Below are 15,325 nucleotides of genomic sequence, written 5' to 3'. Positions count from 1 at the left end.
TCACTTTGCACCTCTTACTGAGTTCATACACAGAAAACAGTCTGTGTATTTGTGTTCCCTCCTTATGCCCCAGTGATAAACTCATGTAATTTTATAAAAGTGGATAATCAAAGAATTAGCCAACAATAATTAAAGCACAGCAAGGAAAAAGTGATACTACTGGAAGCAAAATTCAAATTGAACATAAATGGAGTTAGGAAACAGCGGACAGTGGGAATGTTGACCCCACTGATGTTCAAGAGACTCTAGATATGCCACCACAGGAATTTAGTGAAGGCAAACTTATGGACATAAATGAGGACAGTGGTTGTGACATAAAGAGTGATACCAGCATAAGATTTTACATGAAAGGAACTCTGGGAGATATTTCTTGACATGTGAAGCACAAGGATACAATGTTAGCATCTGATCCTAACTCAGAAAGGAGTATGACTATCCACGGCATAGGAAAGATTTTTTGCTTCCTATCATACATTGTTCCAGAAGAAGTGACAAGCAGTGTTCAAACTGCTCTTGAGTTTTTTATAAATAATTTTCAGTGTTTTTAATGTATTAAATTACACTGTACTAAATAAATATTAGTTTTGCTTTTTTTTATTTCCCTATACCTTTATAATTGATCAGAAATTCATATTTGGATCATGAATCTAAAATTTTTTTTGAAGATTTATTTATTTATTTTAGAGAGAATAAGGGGAGGAGCAGCAGAGGATAGAAAGTGTTAAGCAGACTCCACCCTGAGTGCAGAGCCCAATAGAGGGCTCCATCTTACAACCCTGAGATCAGGACCTGAGCCGAAACCAAGCTGGAGGCTTAACTGACTGCGCCTAGGTGCCCCAACAACAAAAAAAAGTTTTTAAAGATTTATTTATTTATGTGAGAGAGAAGGAGAGAGTGTGCATGCACCTGCATAAGTAGGGGAAGGGGCAGAAGGAGAGGGAGAAAGAAGCAGACTCTCCACTGAATATAGAGCGTGATGAGGGCTTGATCTCATGACCGTGAGATCATGACCTGAGCTGAAATCAAGAATCAGATGCTTAACTAAGCCACTCAGGCACCCTTTGACAAATTTTTTTAAGTTTTGGAACAATTGTAACTTTTCCCATTGTTCATTAAAATTGCCTGCATGGTTTCAGCTTGTATGATTATTTTTATCATCCCATACTACATACAAAGCAAGGACTGTATGTATGTATATGTATATGTATGTATATATGTATGATTGGACATATATATATAGTCTTTAATTGTATTATATAAAGGTTTTATTTGTACTCTGTAAAGAGTGTTTCCCAACCTTGATACACACACAAAAAAAATACTTGGATAGCTCACTGTGATATACAAAAGAGCTCCTGGCTGAAGGGCAGTGGCCAGGAAACTTTCCATCCCAAGCCTTGCTTAGCTGCCCCAAGGGCCAGGGAGATAAATATTTCAACCACCACATGTATGAGTCATTTAAGGCCCACAGGTGAAAATACTCCAATATTGAGAGAATTGTTAACTCCTTGAGGAAGTAGGCGTCATAGCACTTAGTATGGTGTTCTCTATATAGTTATTTTTGGCTGACCATGTTTGACATACTATAATACATATTTTTTTAATTTGAAATTTCTTTAAAAAGCTAAGACTTGTTAATCTGCTCAAAGGCATATTTAGTAAATGTCTAAATATGTTTTATTGTATTTAATATTCTCTTTCTACAGTTATTAAAGCATTAAAATGTGTCTTACTAGAAATGTCACTGTATAGTGAGTATTAGAAATGTTGAGGTGAAACTGAAACTTGGCATAGGAAATAACAAGTAGGCATTGCAAAAATAGATTCATTGTTTTAAGGAAAAACATCTGGTGAAAATGTTTCCAATTCTTTCTATAAATACAAAGTAATCGAAAGGAGGCTTTATATGAAAATGAGATAAGTGCTTTTTTTTGGTCCCAGTGATTAACATCAGCTTCCCCAGTAATGTGTTTTGATAACTAAATATTACAAGTTCAAAATAAAAACAAAAAATGCTATTATTTTCAGCATGATGAGTTTTACATTCTTTTCATACTAATTGATATTTTTAACTCTAGTACAATAGCATGATTTTTGTATTGACTTGATTATATAACATTTAACTCAGTGCTGTCTTTCATATCATTCTTCCTTGATAGATTTCAAGGCCTAAGTGTACTATCTTAACTTATTTTGTTGTAGAACATACACATTACTTTTTAAAATTGAAGTGTCCGGGATCCCTGGGTGGCGCAGTGGTTTGGCGCCTGCCTTTGGCCCAGGGCGCGATCCTGGAGACCTGGGATCGAGTCCCACGTCGGGTTCCCGGTGCATGGAGCCTGCTTCTCCCTCTGCCTGTGTCTCTGCCTCTCTCCGTCTCTCTCTGACTATCATAAATAAATAAATAAAAAAAAAAAAAAAAAAAAATTAAAATTGAAGTGTCCTCTTTTGCTACTTTGTTTCTTGGAATTCTGGAATTATGTTTGTAAGAAAGTAGACTTTAAGCAGACTTCTTTTTGTAACCATGTAGAATATTATGGTGTGCTCTAATTAAAAGCCAGATTTGTTTTTGAGCTTTATTGTGGTATAATTGACAAATTAAATTGTAAAATATTTAAAGTCTACATCATGATGTTTGCTATATATACACATTGTAAAGTGATTCCTCTCATCCAGTTAATTAATACCTCTATCCCCACATATTTATAGTTTTGATTTTTCTTTTTTGAGAACATTTAAGTTCTACTCTTTTAGCAAATTTCAATTGTGCAATATAGTGTTATCATCTATAGTCACCATATTATACTTTTTAGATTCTCAGACCCTATGTGGCTGAAAGTTTGTACCCTTTTACCACCTCTCCCTATTCCTTCCTCCCTCAGCCTCTGGGAACTACTTTTCTCCTCTGTTTCTGTGAGTTTGACTTTTATTTTTAGAGTCCATATATAATTGATATCATGTGGTATTTTCTTTCTCTGTCTTATTTCACTTAGCATAATGCCCTTAAGTCTATCTGTTGTTATTAATAGCATAATTTCCTTCTTTCTCTTGACTGAATAATATTTGTGTGTGTGTGTGTGTCTCTCATATCTTCTTTATCCATTCATCCGTTGATGGACACTTAAGTTGTTGCCTTGTCTTGGCTATTGTAAATAATTAAACTGGATTTTTATAATCTAATCTTTATCTTAAGAACCAAGTGTGTTGGGGATCCCTGGGTGGCTCAGCGGTTTAGCACCTGCCTTTGGCCCAGGGCGCGATCCTGGAGTCCTGGGATCGAGTCCCACGTTGGGCTCCCGGCATGGAGTCTGCTTCTCCCTCTGCCTGTGTCTCTGCCTCTTTCTCTCTATGTCTGTCATGAATAAATAAATAAAATCTTAAAAAAAAAAAAAAAAAAGAACCAAGTGTGGAGGCGCCTGGATGGCTCAGTTGGTTAAGTGGCTAACTCTTGATTTCAGCTCAGGTCATGATCTCAGAGTTCTGAGATTCAGCCCCACATCAGGCTCTGCTGGGCACAGAGTCTGCTTGAAATTCTCTCCCCCTCTCCCTCTGCCCCTTCCCTCATTCTCTCTCTTTCTCAAATAAATAAAATCTTTTAGAAAAATAAGCACTTTATTTAATAAACTTAATAAAATGTATAATTCTCCTCTTTTTAGAATGTAAAGTTCCTTTACAGTTGTTACAATTTTGTAAAAACTTCTCTAAGGACCCTGGATAACTTTTGCTTTTTAAATACTGCAACTGTTCTTTTTGAAGTTTGATATTTTATTTTAGGGCACATCGATGCATTTACTTCAAAACTTTTTCTGTTAGAAGAAATTACCTCAGAAGAATTAAAAGAAAAACTTTCAGCACTCAAGTAAGAAAGTTTACTTTGTGGTGGGATTTTTAAAACTTATTAATATAATGACTAATTTTTGTTTATTTCTAAATATTGGGTAAGTTTAAATCATTTATTTTCAAGACTTTTAATCTTTTTCTGCATTTAGGCTTCCCCTGGCCCAGTTTGTGATCCATCTATATTAATCATATCCCTTTTCAAATTAAATCAAATGCCAGTGGCACCAGCCTTTCTACTTCAGACAAAGAAGGCTAGAAAAAGAGTAATAGCCCACCATCTGAGAGGTGCATGGGAGCACCACTTTCAAAGATGGAAAAGAACAGGAGAGTCATAGACTCTTAGCTCTAAAGGTTATATACATTTATTTAGACATCCTAACTTCTTAAAGTTTCCCCTGTGCCACATATTACTGTACATCATATAAATGAGTTTATTGTGCTCAGGACTCCAAATATGTAAATGCAAAGGAAAATAACTTAGGAACATAATCTAATTTATATCTCACAGCTTTCTAGGAAGGACTGGTGGTAGTATTATCCCCATTTTGTCTGTGGGGAAACTGGAACTTAGAGTGACTTATTCCAGAGCACACAGGTGAACTAGAGTGACAGCCTTGGAAGTTAATGTTTGATTGACCATTAGGATGGGAAATTGTCCTGACTTAGACTGGTCGCAGAGTTTCTCCTTTGGAGCTTGACACATTTTTTTGAAGGGTCTCAGATTCAATCTTGAATTCTCTGCTTATTCTTAAAAATGTCCACTTCTATTATAAGGACTGCCTCCTTTGAGGAATAACTTTTTCTTTACACTAATAAGAAGGCTTTTCCATACATTACTCACTGCCCGCCCCACCATTCCCAATGAAACCCATTTTTAAATAAATACTAGGGGAAATAAATTTAAGTCTAGAATAGATACTAAAGAAATACCTATCCTGCTGCCACTCGGTGGCTTCTCTGGCATCACACATTTAAAAGACTTCTCAGTTTCTTTGGAAGCTAATTCACCACCATCTCTAAAAGGCAAACTCTTTTGCAGATTAGTTCTGAATATAAAATAGTGAGCTCTTCACAACTGCTCTGATTCACACAGGCCAACTACTTTATGATTTTGAAGAGAAATCAGAAAATGGCAAAAATTAAAGATTATAATTTAATCAAATAATGTTATTCTATGTTTTCTATTTTTTTCTTTGTTAGTGAAGGTAGTTCTCTTTCTGAGGAGCAGTAATTGTTAAGAATACTTTTTTGTTTTTTAATTTTACATTAATTTCTTCTGTTTAATAGGATTTCAAGTTTATTTAACATCCTCCAGCACATTCTAAAGAAATTGAGTAGGTAAGTAGTTTTTGGACATTTTGCATTGATATGTGTGATTTTCTTGGGTGAAAATTCAGAGAAAGTTTGAATATATGCTATTAGGGATCATAGAATGTAACCCAGAAATGCAAAATTTATTCTATTTTGTCAAGGTTGCAATTGTGAAAATAAAAATTAAAAAATAGAATATGATAGTATCTGACTTGCTTGCAGTTAAACATTTCTCTGTAAGACTCTGTTGTATTGGTTCCCATTTGCTACTGTAACACATTACCACAAATTTACTGGCTTAAAACAGCACAAACTTATTTTATAGTTTTGGGGGTCAGAAACCCAAAATCACTTTTACTGGACTAAATTTGTATCAGCAGGGCTGATTCTTTTTGGAGGCCCTAAGGGAGCAATCATTTCCTTGTCTTGACTTTCACCTTTTAGTGGCTGCCTGTATTCCTTGACTGTGGCCTCTTTCTCCATCTTCTAAACACATCACTTAAATTTCCGCTTCCTTTGTCTCATTGCACCTTAATCACATTTGGGAAGCCATTAAAGGTAATATACAAAAGTTCTGGAAGCTTAGGATATGGATATTATGGAGCCTACATAGCTATGTTGTTTACATTTTCAGGATAAGGAAGCAACATAGAACTAGTGTTCAAAAAATCATTAAGCCTGTGAGAAATCTCCGAATATGAATTTTCCACCTGGTTATTTATCAGACTGTTTTATTATGTGAACTTTTGTTCTCCTTCTGTTATGCCCTTACCAAAAGATAAACTGAAAAACAATTCAAGAATCTGAAATAAAAGTGAAAAATCTCAAAGTTCTCAATCTCTACTTATTATGCTTATTAGTTTCCTGATTTATAAAATGATGGTGTTGAGTTCAGTGATGCCCTAGATATTTTTCAGTTCTGTGGCAGAAATTTTGTCTATTGTGTTCTTCATATGAAGCACAATACTTATACATGAAATTTGTCAAATGCTCTTTGAGATCTTATCAATATCTTAGTTTGTATATTTGTTTTCTACTGTAACTAAGGCAGATTACCACAAAATTGGTGTTTTAAAACAACACAAATTTATTATCTTTCAATTCTGTAAGTGTACCAGGTCTTCTGGGTCAAAATCCATGTGTCAGCAGGACTGAATTTTTCTGTAGGCTCTGGGTGATGGTCTCTTTTCTTTACTTTTGTGAATTCTAGAGGCCATCTGCATTCCTTGGTTTGTGGCCCTTTCCTTTTTCAGAGTTTCAAAGACAGGTTGAGTCCTCACATCACATTGTTCTGACTCCTTTCATGGTTGTAATCTCCCCTATGAGTCCCTCCTGCTTCGCTAGTCTACATTGAAGGACTCTTGATTACAGTGGACCCACTAAGATAATTCAGGAAAATCTTAAGCATTTTAAAATCAACAGGTTAGGAATTCCAATTCCATCTTATTCCCTCTTTGCCATGTAATTTAACATATTTATAGCTTCTAGGGTTTAAGATGTAGGCATCTTTGGAAGGTCATTATTCTGCCTACCGTAATCAGTATCCATCCATACACATTACACCGTGTAGCATTTCTAAAATACTCTTCCCTGAAGTTTCTCATTCTCCATGAATTCTCTGTAAACCAAAACTTTCTTCATTTTTAGTGAAGGTAGTTAAGATATATGATTTTGATCAATAAAACCTCAATCTTTGAAATGTTATTTATTCCTACTACCAAATCAGTTATTATTCATTGCCTTATATAAAAATAAGAAAGTGATTGTTTCTGAAGAAAAATTCTCCAGGGGGTAAGAATACTTCTGAACTTCCTTTTTAAGCAGAAAAGCCATTACTTTTCTGCTTAAAAAAATTAATGGAAACATAACTTATCAGGTTTGTAGGCAGATGCATATAAACTAAAGTATGATTAATTCTTATTTTAAATGATATGGGAAAGAACTGATGTTCTCTTTAGCACCTTTGAGCTATGTAAAATAGGAATGTAAAATCCTAAGAAAGCTCTTTATGTTGATACACTGAATTCCTTAAGCTTTCTAAGGAGAAAAGGAAAATGTAGATTTGATATATTTGACAGAAGTGATTATTTTAACAGTAGAGGATCATGATTAAGGGTATGGCCTATGGATTGAACTACTTGGGTTTATATCAGAATTTGGGCAGATTGCTTAGTATTTTTAATTTCTATTTTTCTGTGATATTGAGTGAATTATTAATATTATGCCTTGAAGATTTGTTGTGGAGGATTTAATAATAAAATGGATATAAACAGTATAACAGTAGTTATTTAGCTCATGATAAACATTCAGAAAAAAAAATTTAGTACCTATCAGCTGCTATTGTTGCTATTCTCAGCACCTCATACTGTATTATGATTATTCCTTTTTTACTTCCACTTTATTTTTAAACTAAGTTCTTTTTTTACTTCTACTTTATTTTTATATCTCTTAAGCTTTGTGTTACTGGGTACAAAGCAAGAGCTGTGTTTGTTGAATGAATTAAAATGGTCTCAGTCGGGACACCTGGGTGGCTCAGCGGTTAAACACCTGCCTTCAGCCCACAAGGCGTGGTCCTGGAGTCCCAGGATCGAGTCCCACATCAGGCTCCCTGCATGGAGCCTGCTTCTCCCTCTGCCTGTGTCTCTGCCTCTCTCTCTCTCAGTATCTCATGAATAAATAAATAAAATATTTTTTAAATGGTCTCTGTATAGGAATATTGTGTATGTACACTCATGAAATACTCTGCAGTATATGTTGTGCGTGGATTAGAGAATTAGGCAGACTGTTTCACATTAAATTATTGAATATTTTGAAAAAAGAAACTACGTATCCTGAACTTTGGAGTAACAATTAAAATTAGTTTCCTAAAAATCATGAAAATATTACTAAAAATAAGATTTCTTAAATCTTACTTGGTCATAAAATATTTTTAGAGGCAGTATTCCATTCCCATAATTGTTGTCAATTCTTAAATCATGATTAAGAAAATGCTGTTGAAATTGACACCATGAACCAGTGAGTTGAATTTCCTTGTATGATTTAGCTTGCAGGAGGGTTCCTACTTGTTGTCTCATGCAGCAGAAGATTCTTCTCTCCTGATCTACAAGACCTCTGATGGAAAAGTTACTAGGACAGCCTACAATTTGCACAAAACACATTGCGGCCTTCCCGGTGTGCCTTCCAGTCTGTCAGTTCCCTGGGTTCCTTTAGATCCCAGTCTGTTACTACCATATCATATCCATCACGGAAGAATACCTTGTACTTTTCCACCTAAATCACTAGGTCCCACACCACAGCAAAAGGTATGATTTTTTTTTTTTGCAGTTAAATGTTCCATGAGGTTATTTATTCATGTATTTCATTGACAATACAATATTTCAATTTCATGTCCACATTAATCACAAGATCATCTAGAAACTGTATCCATAAGAAGGGTAGATAAAGTTGTATGCTTTACTGAATCCAGTCATTGTCAGTGGAAGTTTCTGTTTCTGTAATGTTTGTAAGTCAACTAAAGAAAATTCTATGGCTTACCCAGTGGGAATAAGCTAACTCCCTGTGTTCTTGTGAAAAACAAAGTTATATTTTTTTGTGATTCTTATTTATATATGCTGATTCATTTTATTAAATATTTGAGGCAATTTGCAGAAGAATACTTACAATAAAATTATGATACAATTAAAAATTGATAAGTAGGATATAGAAAAATTAAAAAGTGTTAGTAATTAGTGAATGTAATATCTTATTAAATGTACAATAAACTGTTAAGGACTAAATTATTTGCTAAGTATCGTGTAACTCAGTACTTATTGAGTTATAATTAACTTTACTCTGTTTATAGAATCCTTCCCAGAAATACCAGTTGAATGATTTTTCTGAGACTTTTATAAAGCCATGGCTAGAGATACTCTTCACCATGTCACTCATTCTTTATATCATGTAAAATATTCCAATCTGGGTTTAGCTGTAGGAAAAGTTTTGTTCTATAAAAATGAATCTGAATGTTCAGGAAATAAAAACCAAGTGTATTTTCCTTCCATGCTGCCAAAAACCTTGGAGTCAAAATTATTGTTTGACTTCTATAATCTTCTCAATATGTGTTCTCAGAACATCTATCAATTGTGTATCCTGTGGATATCTTCTGTTCTCTTTTGTTTCTATGTTATATTAATCTGTAAATGTTTTCAAGGCCTTTTAGAAATAGCTGGAATGCAAAAACTGAGGACTTTTATTTTATTTATTTTATTTTTTTTAATTTTTGTTTATTTACTATAGTCACACAGAGAGAGAGAGAGAGAGAGAGAGAGAGGGAGAGGGGCAGAGGGAGAAGCAGGCTCCATGCACCGGGAGCCCGACGTGGGATTAGATCCCGGGTCTCCAGGATCGCGCCCTGAGCCAAAGGCAGGCGCTAAACCACTGCACCACCCAGGGATCCCCCAAAACTGAGGACTTTTAAATAATTTACAGTGAATGAGGTTTATGTTTTTCAGTGTTTTACCCTAATATTACTGTTTGGGAGGATCTTTTTAGGAAGGAGAACTCCTTGTACATTCTTAGCTAACTTCGGCCATGGATATGTATAAATATGGTTAATTAGTTGCGACAAATGAAAGAATGGATGAAGTTGTTGATATTTTAAACCATCTTATCTACAGTTCTGGTTGGCTATTTTCAGTTTAAATTTCATTTGAGTAATGGTTTTTATAACTTATTAAGGTAAAATTTTCTTCACTAACTTAAATATAATAATTGAAAACTTTTCTTGAAAGATTTATATTTTTTCAAGTATAATGGTCTCCTTTTAATTTAGAAATTATGGTTATAGTCTATCACCTGTGACATATAATTATATATGGGGATGACTTACTCCTTTTTGGCGTAATACTTTGGCGTATGATACAATACCATATGTTCAAGATTTGGGCACATCAATCCAAAATTAAACAATTCAGTTATATGTATACCACAAAGCAGTTGCTGATTTATATTTTTTAAGGTACTTCATGTATTCAGTGCCAGGGACAAATCCTTAGTGAAATGATCTAAGATCCAGCTGTTAGGTACAATAGGTAGGTAGATAATTAATGCTTGGTTTGGTATGTTTTCAATCCCTTGAAAATTTTTGGTGATTTCCTACACATCTCCCTACAGTCTAGCCCTATGTTGTTGAGCATTATTCAGCCTTCCTCCCTTACTTTCTCCTAGCCAGGCCATGGGAATGGGACTTTCTAAACCAGTCAAGGTAGGATCCCTGGGTGGCGCAGCGGTTTGGCGCCTGCTTTTGGCCCAGGGCGCGATCCTGGAGACCCGGGATCGAATCCCATGTCGGGCTCCCGGTGCATGGAGCCTGCTTCTCCCTCTGCCTATGTCTCTGCCTCTCTCTCTCTCTGTATGACTATCATAAATAAATAAAAATAAATTAAAAAAAAAAATAAACCAGTCAAGGTAAGTGCAGTTAGGGTTTTTAGCTTTAGCAGCAATGGGAAAAGACTAAAGCTTCAGGAAACCTGAGGAAGTAAGACCCTATATGAAATAAAAATCATATACACATTTCATGGTGTAAAAACTTACATAACAAATTTTTTTCTTTTTTTTTTTAAAGATTTTATTTATTTGAGAGGGTGAACGAGAGAGGGCATGAGTGGGGCACATGGGAAGCAGAGGGAGAGAGAGAAGCAGTCTCTCAACTGAGTAGGGAGCCCAACACAGGCTCCATCCTGGGACTCCAGGATCATGGCCTGAGCCAAAGGCAAATGCTTGACCTACTGAGCCACCCAGGCTCCCTGATACCAAATATTTCTGTCTTTGATACAGTCCTTTAGTTCCTGTCCACTTGAACTCACTTCTCATGTTTGTGTAGTGCCTTAGGTACTAACCCTGAGAGATACCCCCCAGTAGAGTTTGTGTCTGCCTCCTACTTCATGGAGAAGAGATTAATAGGAGAATCCCATTTGCTTCCTATGCTACTCCTGACGACTTCTACTTCCAGTCCTTTTGCAAAGGCTCTGTGACCATCCCTTTTCTCCTTCTACAACTTCTGTAATAAACATTCATTTTACACACACACACACACACACACACACACACACACACACACAATCTTACAATGGAAGTTTCAAAATACTTTGCTCCACAATGTGTAGATGCAGTCAGGGTGGTCAGTATAGTCTTACAGTAAATACTAGCTGAGTGGGCAGTAGTGTAGATAATCTAAAAATCAGAGCTCTATTCTAATCAGTGTGTTAGAAAAGTTCATAGGATTCAGACAAATACACTAGCAGACTCCAATCCCAAATGGAGCTTTTCCTTTCTGGTTATCTGACAATAAACCAAAAAATGCCCATGAAGAGATAACATATTAGGTTAGGGAAGCTGGAGTCTGATTCATTCTTAGTGAGCCAGTAACCCCTTGGAGTAATGCTAATATATCAGATATATTAGGAATATGAGGGGATCCCTGGGTGGCGCAGCAGTTTGGCGCCTGCCTTTGGCCCAGGGTGTGATCCTGGAGACCCGGGATCGAATCCCACGTCGGGCTCCCGGAGCATGGAGCCTGCTTCTCCCTCTGCCTGTGTCTCTGCCTCTCTCTCTCTCTCTCTGTGTGACTATCATAAATAAATAAAAATTAAAAAAAAAAAAAAAAGGAATATGACTGTGCTGCAGTAACCATATCACCCGTCACCATCAGATCTGTAATTCACTGAATAAGATGTGAAGAAACAAAGGGTGCAAGATGGCCAGGGAAAATAGAGGCAGAGATGGACAGGCTCTGGGCAAATGATTTTAGGTTTCCAGCTTTGGCCCTTTTCTCCAAGGGCTGACTTTCTCCATCGCCCCTTTTAAAAACTGTGCTCTCTCAGTGGCCACGTAGATGACAGGATTTCCAGATCTCACCTTCAGCAGGACTACAGTTAGCAAGGGATTGTGTCCTAAGAATACGCCTTCTCATATCTGTAGTCTGTATGGTGGGCTAGAAGGTGAGAATGGGCAGCTCCTTGTGTGCTGAGGAGGAGTCGATATTAAGGTAGAACCAGCAGCACCCCCAACAAACTATTCCTCTCATTCTCTTTCTTCCCTTTTTTTTTCCTCTGGAGTCTCCTCCCAGGTGTTTCTTCCCACTTCTTTTTCTTTCTTGCAGGAATCTTCTCTTTTAGTCCCTCATCTTTTCCTTTTTACTGGGGTTCTTTTCTCTTTTGCCTCCCTGTTTTTCACATTTATTTTTCCCCCTTTTTCTATATAGACTACTGTTTTTCTTACTCATTGTCCCTTTCTCCATTTTGTATTTCTTTCTCCCTCTTTACCACCTCAGACCTTTTTCTTGTATTTTCTTCCTCTCCCTTTGTATTATTCATTCCTTCCTTTTTCCTGACCTACGTCGTTATTGCAAACACATTGCTCAAAAAAGTCCTGTTGCTCCACCATTTTCTAATTTAACATTTCAGCCTCTTCCAGATTTAACACAGAGAATGGTTTTCCCCTTCACTTCTCTCCATTCTCCTCTGACCTATTCCTTCTCTGATTGCTGTTTGAAAGTTTAGCACCTTAAACTGTGTCAGATTAAAGCTTGTTTAGAAGCATCCAGGGGGCTGGAGATTAAAAACGTATAAAGGACCATTTGCAAAGTAATTAGTACATGTATAAATAATACAGAGTTGACTGTATATAAATACTTTGTAAACATGTTAAAACTATTCTTTACTTCATCTCTTAGGTTGGTGGAACAAGAATGCCTACACGCAGCCGCAGGAATCCAGTTTCTATGGAAACCAACAGTCTGCCTCCTCAGCAAGTTGAAAATGAAGGAGAAGCTCCAAATAAAAGAAAAATAACTTAAGGACTCTACCATGGAAAATGAAGAAAAACTAGTTGTAACAATGTTCAATTTAGAAAAGTTTGAGGGGGAAATATGCCTAGAAGATCAGTGGATAAGATGAACATTTTTCTTTTAGTGTCCTTGAGAGTTCTTGGAGTGCCTTGAAAAAATATATTGGCTACGTGAAGGAGTGTTTCAGCTAAAATGGAATGTTACACCCTTAACACTTGATGTTTGAGGAGAATCTAGATATGTTTTAACATTATCATGGCAGGGAAACAGAGAAGAGAAGTATTTTTATAGTAGACCTTTTCCAAAAACTGTAAATAGGAAAATAATCTACTTTTTTCAAGAGCAATATTTATCATTGTGTGTTATGTTAATAATATGAATTATCACATTGGCTCAGAAAGTTGAATCTTGCCACTGTCAGAATTCTGAGCCAATATAAACCTTGCTTCTGACCCATTGTGACAGTTTTATATACTATTTCAAAATGATGATTGTTGCAAGTTAATAAAGTTAACATCTTTAAATACTTGATGAAATTCCGTTGCACAAGCCAAATATTAAAATTAAAAATAAACAAGTCCATGTCTCTGAAAAGTCACAAGTTAATGATTTCTTGTTGGTCAATTATCAGTTGAGAAAAAAACCAACCTTCCATGTGTGTTATAGGTTTGGCGATGGATCCCTCTCTCGGCACAAGTTTCAGCCTAGTGTTGAAATATGCTGCTGAAAGCAGAGATGATTGTGTTTCCCAGAAAAATTTCATTATTACAACTGACAAGGTTAATGTATGGTAAAACGTAAGCTATTTTTTCTCATCTATACTGATTAAATGTCCTAGGACCACAAAGATGAATTTGACAAAGCTCGTGAGCACCTGGTGTTACTATAGCCAGTTTGGACTTAAGAAGGAATGGACTTATTCAATTTTTGTATCTTTGTCCATTAATGTGCATTAAAGTTTCAGAAATATGTGCATCATTTGTAAAATACAAGTTTTGTAATCCAAAGTAATATATCTACTTTGTTTTTGGAATTTTTTTATGTGTTTTATATTAATATAAGAAACTGGTCTGAGAAATCTTCTCAACTATTATTATAAGTAACAGTTGAATATTTTTATCTTCAACTACCAAGTTTTATTTTTGATTTTTATAGTCTGTTATAAAATATTTTACATTAATTAGTAAATATTAAGATTTTTTAATATATTTTAACATATAATTTCCTCCTGCCACTCCCTTTTTAAAACCATGAGTTTTTTTTAAATGGACACGATTTTTTCTTTTTGAACTTTGTCTCATATTCTCATATCCCAGAAATATTTTAGTTGTGACTCATTTGGCAGTGAACCAAGGGAGAGGCAGGGAATCCCCTTGGAATTTGCTCTTTTAAAAAAGCTACAGAGGGATTTCTTCAGACTCCTGAATACCAGAAAGATTTGACTTTTGACTTTTAACATTACTTTTTACTTAATAAAATGTGTGGCCTTGCAAGTAACTATTTTGAAATTATCTTAGCCATACATTTGAATAACCCTGATAATATATATAAATCTAGTGTTAGTTTTTCACTTGTACTTAACCAAGCCTCTTTTATAACATGTAGTTGATTATGTTTGTGTTTTTTTCCTTAATTTTTAGTAGGCATACCTCATTTTATTGCACTTTGTTGCACTTTGCACATACTACAGTTTTTACTAATTGAAGATTTGTGGCAACAAAGCGAGTCAGTGTTGGCAAGGATGTGATGAACCTGGTCCACTTATACCTATGGTGAAGATACAATTTATACATACCTCTTGGGAAAAATTAGTCCAGTAAATGTTTGCTTTGGATGCCACACAATCTAAAGTAGGTCCCGGTTGTTACTCTCATAATATTCTTTTTTGCCTATATTGCAGTAGTTTATCTGACTTACTATCTTTCTTCTTGAATAGACTATAAACTATGCAAGGTCAGGAACATATTTGTTTTGTTCACAATTATGTAACAAACACCTAACTTGGTACTGCTGTCTTGTAGTTGCTTAGTAAATATAAGTTGGATGTATGAATAAATGAATATCTGGTTATCAAGGATAGATTTTATTTTTTCCAGGAGCTTACATTCTAGTGGAGGACATGATACTAATCTATGGGTAAGTGCTCTGGCAAAGTAATACAAGAAAGTCATATAACCTGAACCTGATAATTAGGGAAAGTTGTCTGAGATGAAGCTTGAGGTGAGTCTTTTCAAAGTAAGAGTTTTAAAGAATGAAAGATCTTCTACATAGAAAGAAGCAAATGCATAGGTGAAAGATGGCCAGATTGTAGGCTCTGAACTTGGGATTTGAGAGAAAAAGTGATAGGAC

At 35.4% G+C, this 15,325-nt stretch overlaps 1 protein-coding gene across 7 annotated transcripts in view; it reads left to right on the top strand.

The window, feature by feature from the left end:
* The window catches only part of ICE2 (interactor of little elongation complex ELL subunit 2), a 67,562-nt gene extending 52,512 nt beyond the window's left edge, over positions 1 to 15,050 (top strand). For 6 of the 7 annotated variants that reach the window (XM_038580588.1, XM_038580586.1, XM_038580587.1 and 3 more), the window contains 4 exons: positions 3,775 to 3,859; positions 5,128 to 5,178; positions 8,195 to 8,453; positions 12,863 to 15,050. In XM_038580588.1, the coding sequence (XP_038436516.1) occupies positions 3,775 to 3,859; positions 5,128 to 5,178; positions 8,195 to 8,453; positions 12,863 to 12,985 (518 nt within the window). In that variant the 3' untranslated portion in view covers positions 12,986 to 15,050. The remainder of the gene's footprint in view (positions 1 to 3,774; positions 3,860 to 5,127; positions 5,179 to 8,194; positions 8,454 to 12,862) is intronic. The other variant, XM_038580590.1, reaches the window with a different exon arrangement.
* The last annotated feature ends 275 nt before the right edge of the window (positions 15,051 to 15,325 follow it).

The sequence above is a fragment of the Canis lupus genome, chromosome 30 (assembly GCF_011100685.1).
Source record: "Canis lupus familiaris isolate Mischka breed German Shepherd chromosome 30, alternate assembly UU_Cfam_GSD_1.0, whole genome shotgun sequence".
In the NCBI taxonomy this organism is placed as follows: Eukaryota; Metazoa; Chordata; class Mammalia; order Carnivora; family Canidae; genus Canis; species Canis lupus.
Note: the sequence above shows the minus strand (reverse complement) of the source record. Positions and strands in the feature narration are given on the sequence as shown.